Source organism: Vitis vinifera, chromosome 5 (assembly GCF_030704535.1).
Source record: "Vitis vinifera cultivar Pinot Noir 40024 chromosome 5, ASM3070453v1".
Taxonomy (NCBI): domain Eukaryota; kingdom Viridiplantae; phylum Streptophyta; class Magnoliopsida; order Vitales; family Vitaceae; genus Vitis; species Vitis vinifera.
Genome location: NC_081809.1, coordinates 4490438 through 4497224, shown reverse-complemented (window position 1 = coordinate 4497224; position 6787 = coordinate 4490438). Strand labels below are relative to the sequence as shown.

The 6787-nt window shown below is 36.8% G+C and overlaps 1 protein-coding gene across 1 annotated transcript; it reads left to right on the top strand.

Moving 5' to 3' along the window:
* The first annotated feature begins 294 nt into the window (after positions 1–294).
* LOC100258051 (uncharacterized) lies at positions 295–5383 on the top strand. The gene is made up of 6 exons (XM_002280107.5): positions 295–656; positions 1263–1499; positions 2297–2408; positions 2486–2660; positions 3814–4054; positions 4929–5383. Exons 1-6 carry the CDS (start codon positions 482–484, stop codon positions 5222–5224), a joined length of 1236 nt encoding a protein of 411 aa, XP_002280143.1. The 5' UTR covers positions 295–481; the 3' UTR covers positions 5225–5383.
* Positions 5384–6787: the final 1404 nt, after the last annotated feature.

Sequence of the window (6787 nt, the reverse complement as noted above, 5' to 3'; positions counted from 1 at the left end):
CTTAATTTAGTTTAAATTTTGGTTGCTTAAATATAGATACGACGCTTTTTCATTAAATCATAAAGTTATTAGAAAATTTTATCAATAAATAATAATTTATAGATTTGACCCACCTAATCCGACGGTTGGCCTGTCGATCCACTACTACCGGAAAGTCAAACACAACCGATTGTAGAATCTAAAATTACGCGTACAACATGTTATCAAAACTCCTCCCCTCCTACCAGTCTAGTCTGGGAGCTAAACTTTGCCACATAAGCAAGCGCTCACGTGATATTTCATATTAGACACAATGGTGACCGTACAAATGGCTAATTTTTCTACTGACGTGTCATTTTCGTGGCAGGAAGTGTCCGAACCGGACAACAAATCTTGATGATAGCAAACCGCAGAAGAACGGGATTTACCTCAATCCATTGCCTGGAGACTACTTTACAGGTGATCTAGAGGGAGAAAGTAGAGACAGAGAGAAAGCAAAACGATGTCGTGTTTAGCGTCATGCTGTGCGGCTGCCACGTGCGGCCTCTGCTCCTCCGTGGCCTCCGGAATATCCAAGCGCTCGGCGAGACTCGCTTATTGCGGCCTTTTCGGCGGGTCACTCATCGTGTCCTGGATTCTCAGAGAAGTTGCAGCTCCTCTGTTGAAGAAAATCCCATGTGAGTCCGAGTTTTAGAACGATCCTTTTCGTTTTTCCGCTGTTATTTTGATTTGGGTATGTGGGTTATTGATTTTTTAGCTGTGATTGTTTGATATTGTGATTACTGTTGGAAATTGACTTTGGGTTTGTTGTGGCTGATGATGTTTTTGTATTTAATGGAGAGGAGGATTTTCAATCTATGAATGATGATTGAAACTTGAAGATGTTGTAGGATTGTTGATTTATTTACTGAAGGGCTCGATTACACGCTGTTTGAAGCTGAGAGAGTTGACTTTGATGAAATTATTGGTCTTAGTCCATACAAAATTGCCTGTGCTTGAAGATATATTCTTATAGAGTGGGCCTTTCCTGTGGAGCAGTACTAGGAGTTCACTTGAATTAGGGAAATTTTGGAAATGGGAATGCCTTTTTTAAAGCTAAGTGAAATTGTTTTCTTCTATTTTTTTAATAGGACGTCAAGAGCAAAGGTGTCTTGGATTTGCTTTGTTGTCTCTTTTTACTGGATGAGCTTGTGGAATTGATTTGAAATTTCCTAGAGATTGTATACAGTTGAATCCAGTTCTATTGCTCTGTGACAAGATTTTAGTTTGATTTTTTATTTCAGGGATAAGCACTTCTCAGACTCATTCAACAGAATGGTATCAACAAGAAGCTGTTCTCCGTGTTAGTTTGGGGAATTTCTTGTTTTTTGCCATATTTGCGCTTATAATGATTGGTGTTAAGGACCAAAATGATAGACGCGATTCATGGCACCATGGAGGGTGGGTTGCAAAGATGGTGATATGGGTTTTACTGATCATCCTCATGTTTTTTGTTCCAAATGTTGTCATCTCAATCTATGGTCAGTTTCGCCCCCCATGGTGGGAATTTCATTTGGAGCAATTATCAAATTTCCATTTGGTGCAATTATTATTGTTGTGATTCATGTAAACAGTACAGATGTGTTCTTGAGAGATCTAAATTTGGTTGCTTCCACAATTTTTCATATGATGATTGGCTGCTTCCACAGTAAATGAACTGTCTTACATGGCCGTGGAACTTAAACATCTCTAGAAATACTTCTCTTAAATATGCTTTTTTAGCACATTTTTACAAAACTTACAGAGGAAGGGACTGATTTTTTATTTTTATTTTTGTTTTATAAAGATCTATGGTTTTTATTCATGGAGCAAATTAGTTGTCATCGTTGAAGCACTTCTATTTTGGCATGTGCAACATACACAGAGCACGTGTTGGGGTTTCAGGATCCACCATTTCCCAGTTCACCCATCCATCTCTCTCATAGGTTAAAACTAATTAGATGGTCACATAATGAGTAAGAAACTTTCCTTCCTCGTTATGATAAATTGATAATACATGGCACCACTGTTATAATAAAATTAAAGTTTAACCAGGTGATGATGATCCTATCTTGTCAACTGAATTTTCATCACAAGATTCTCATTGTTGATACCAACCAATAAATTTCTGGTCATATGTGGTGCCATGCGAACCACATTCATAGGTGGTAGGAGTGGGTGGGTAGGTAGGAAGGCAGGACAAAGTTACCCATTTTCCTGCCAATTCTCAAATTTGCACTTATTTTTGGATCGGTGCCAAATCCATAACTTGACCTTCATGAACTTACTGTCTTTCCAGGAACCCTATCAAAATTTGGTGCGGGATTGTTTTTACTTGTTCAAGTGATTATATTACTCGATTTCACACACTCATGGAATGATGCATGGGTAGAAAAAGATGAACAGAAGTGGTCAGTTCAAGTTTCTGTGTCTCATCATTTTCACTGTCATTCTTTTTGTTTGATTGCTAACCTTGTTGGATATTTAGGTACATTGCTTTGCTTGCCGTATCAATTGGATGCTACCTTCTAGCATTTACATTCTCAGGGATTCTGTTCATTTGGTTCAATCCCTCTGGCAATGACTGTGGTCTCAATATCTTCTTCATTGTCATGACCATGATTCTTGCATTTTCTTTTGCAGTGATTGCACTGCATCCAAGGGTAAGGGTGATATTATGTTTTTTGTTCAATTATGCCCCTATGTTTTGATGTGCTTGTATTCATCACCCCTTATCTGTTAGAATTTTTATCCATGTGCTTATTTTATGAAGATTCTCTTCATCCTGTAGTCTTTTTGTTTCTCCTGAAGAAACTATCATTATTTGAAAAGTTAAATGAGAAAATACATGTAACTTGTCTATTCAACAATGAAAATGATCTCCAAGGATATCAACCTGGTATAAATTCAACCTGAAAAGTGCTTACATGTTATTAGTTTCTTCATACTAATTTCATTGTTGTTTGCTTAGGTAGAAAAATCCATGAACCCCTGAGTTGACCCCTTCTTAACACAATTTAATTTTTCAAAATTGACTCTTTCTTCACAAGCTTCTAATGAACTCATAGATGGAGTGATTTGATATAAGTCAAAGGTTCCACAATAATTGGCACTATTGACTCTTGGCCTTGTAACATGTGGAATCTGGGTTTGGCCCTTTTCAGCTGAACTGTGCTATATAAATTCTAGGAACCACTTACATTGACCAGTCTAGCATAAAACAAAAAGAACAAGGACTGGCAAACCGGTTTTCCCATTGGGTTAAGGACAAAAGATATTGGCCTAACCAGATGACCTTCAACCATCTGCTTGACAAGGCTTGTCAATCTCTTACACTGCAAGAATTAGATTGAATGGCTAACATCATCAAAACACGAGAGATGCATGCAGACATGATCTTCTAAAAGTGGCCATCAGGCGAAGGGCACGTTCCCTTTAAAATGTTGACATGCCAGCAGATGGTGGCATCAAAAGTTACAGCATGTTCCTTTGACCTCTTGGCTGGTTTTTGTTTTTTTGATGGGTTGCTAGTTTTTCTACTGTATTAGAAGTTCTCTGTTGCTCAACCTGTGTTTTGCATGAGCCTCCTACTCCCTGGTTCATGCATTACCAATTCCTACTTTCCCATAATCATTGTTGGGGACATCAACCAGAAAATAGCTTACTGGTGATGCATGTGATGCCATGTAATTGGTGTCTTGACAAACTGGGGAGGCTGAGGCTCATGCTAGAGAGGAGCAATTTCCTTAATTAACTTTGAAAAGTGAAATGGTATTTATTACTTACAAGATTATTGTGATTGGGGATTCCTCACAGGTCAACGGTAGCCTCTTGCCTGCTTCTGTAATATCACTTTATTGTGCTTATGTCTGCTATACCGGTCTCTCTAGTGAACCTCGAGATTATGCTTGCAATGGTCTCCATAACAAATCTAAAGCAGTCTCCACAAGTACCCTCATTCTCGGGATGCTGACAACTGTTCTATCTGTCCTATACTCTGCTGTGCGTGCTGGATCGTCAACTACGTTTCTATCCCCACCATCTTCACCCAAATCAGGTACTGAGAACTACATCAAAGCCTTCTTAACTTCTGAATTTTTTAACGCAGATGTTTTGAAATTTATATCCTAAAAGTATCCAGTTTCATATTTTGGCTGTTTAAAAGATCAGTACCAAACTAAAAAATTGTTTGGCATTGGCCCGTGCTAACCGTCAGAAAATGAGATTTCAGAAGTGCTCCTTGATCATATGGCAAGTATCCCATTGGAAATCCCAAACCAAGTACCTCCCTACTTTAGTTGTCACCATCATTCAAATTTAATGGCTATATTTTGGGATGCATCTTTGCTAGTTTTCTCTGGCAAACCAAAGAGGTTGACTGGTTAGGTGTTAAATACTAAAGTATTCTGGTGATTGGAAAATATATTTTAAAGTTCTATCCAACAGCTTGTTGGGCCTCATGTGCTCTAAATATGGTTGATGCCTGATGGGATGTTTGGGAACTCCAAATAAGATTCCTGGGGCATTTTTGGATGACCACTTGGTAGAGCTGGTATATTTTTGAAATCCAGGATTACTTGGATAGCTATCTTGTGCAAAATTAGAATCAGAGAGACATAAAAAGGTTTGTGAAATCCAGAACTTTTGAGACACTTCGGCACTGAGTGGGCAAGAACAATTACCCATGGGTAAAAGTTTCCACTTTCCAAGCAGCTTCAATGACCTCTTTTTAGAAATAATGGATTCCACCAGTTCTCAGAATAGCTGCCACTACACTTGCATACTAGGGTCTTTCACTTCTAGACTATCTTCTAGAATGCTTAAAATTATAAGATTCACCAGAGAAAAAGGAGACCCCCTTTTTTTTTTTTAGGTTCACAATGTAATCTTGATGTTGCTAAGTTATTAAGTACTTAGTTCTTGGGTTGTAGGTGGCAAGAAACCTCTTCTTGAATCAGAAGACACGGAATCAGGAAAAGAAAAGAAGGAAGAAGAAGCAAAACCAGTTAGTTACTCCTACACATTCTTCCATTTGATATTTGCTCTAGCGAGCATGTATTCTGCCATGCTTCTTTCTGGATGGACGTCCAGCAATGATAGCTCAGACATGATAGACGTTGGCTGGACATCAGTTTGGGTTCGGATCTGCACTGAGTGGGTCACTGCTCTGCTTTACGTTTGGTCCCTTTTGGCCCCTATACTCTTCCCTGATCGTGAGTTCTTTTAGGCCTCCTATTTACAATTGATCTGGGGTTTCGGAGGCCATAGCTATTTCAAACTCTTACCATATCAGTATGAAGCTTATTTTGTTATAACCTTCCATGCTTGAGTAGTGTGCATGTACAGGAGACAAATATAATGAAAACGATTTCTCCATTTCAAACTACCATGCTAGGTAAGGTAACATAGTTCCCCATGCTAGTGTGTACTTATTTAGCTGTTTATTTATTCTTTTTGTCACTTTAAGTCTCTGAAGTCTAATGGAGTGGGATGAGTAATGGAAAATGCCCTGGAAAATTGATTTCATATCAGACTGGGTAAAATGGGCAGAATCAAGAAACCTTTGGGACTCCTCTTGTAGATCACACCACTGCAATAGTTGGTTTTACACTTGCCTGTTTGTATCGAATTCTGAGAAGTCAAAAGCTCGTTTTTAAGCTTTTATATCTGTTTAGCTAATTTTGTTGAAAGTGCTTATAACTTAAAAAGGAAATTGATATGAAAGCCATGAAAATATTGCTTTTTGCAGAAGCTTTATTTTGGTTTTATATAAGAAGTTATTTCGTGTTTGATAAAACTTTTATAATATGATATTGCCTTTTAAAGATTTTGACTTTGCCTTCAGCTTTTAATTAAAGCAAAAAATAGGAAGTTACCCCAAATGAGACCTTAAAATTGCTTCAGTTTTGATCTTCTCTTTTGGGCTCAGATTCTATATTTGTTTGAGCCTCTGCTTCCAAGTGCTTCTCCTCTTAAATAACCTGTGCATAAGTTGAAAGCTCTTTATAATTACTTGCTGTTTGAAAATTTTGGCCCTGCTTAAAATGATCCACTAATTTAAATTGTCTTTACTTTGTTTGTAGCTTTTGAAATATGTGGTTTGTGTTGTTGTGATAGTGGAAGCATTAATGTAAACATATTAATGGAAGAACATACCATTATTAAGTCGCAAGACATTCCTTTTTCTCTCTATTCTTTGTATCACCACCTTTAACATAATTCCTTTTACACCACCGGGGTGTCTCTCACTCTTCCTCTCATTTACACCTTGGTCCACACCTTGATGAGTCATCTTTCTCCATCGGGTGTATATATAATCCTGTAATCTCATCTTTCTTAACTTTTTTCTCTCATGTCCTAAAATATTTATAAAAATATTCCTATTAAGTATTAATTTTCCTTATTTTGTAAGAAATCTAAGACAATCATATGTGAATTTAAGAAATATTCTATATAATATTTAAAAAAGAAATATATTCTAAATAGAAATTTGAGACATTTTTCTATATTTTTCACCTTAAATCAAATTTTATTAAATCAATCTTTTATCTCTTCATAATAGATGATTTACTCATGTATCTTGCTTTCCTCTTTGCCTCGGTTCCTTCATGTACCATAATTTTATTGTATACTACAATATTCTTATTTCTTATATCACATTCTAATGATAGATCGATTGTCTTCACCTTAATCAAAATTCCTTTTATATTTGTCTTTTTGTGCTATGTTCTCTTTGCTCTTTCAAGAATTTGTTAAACATCTCTAACCAAAAGTTTTGATATCATTTATT

Coding starts and splice junctions, on each gene's coding strand:
- LOC100258051 (XM_002280107.5), top strand. CDS start 482: ATGTCGTGTTTAGCGTCATGCTGTGCGGCTGCCACGTGCGGCCTCTGC. Junction 657..1,262: donor TCTGTTGAAGAAAATCCCAT/GTGAGTCCGAGT, acceptor TTTTTATTTCAG/GGATAAGCACTTCTCAGACT. Junction 2,409..2,485: donor GAAAAAGATGAACAGAAGTG/GTCAGTTCAAGT, acceptor TTGGATATTTAG/GTACATTGCTTTGCTTGCCG.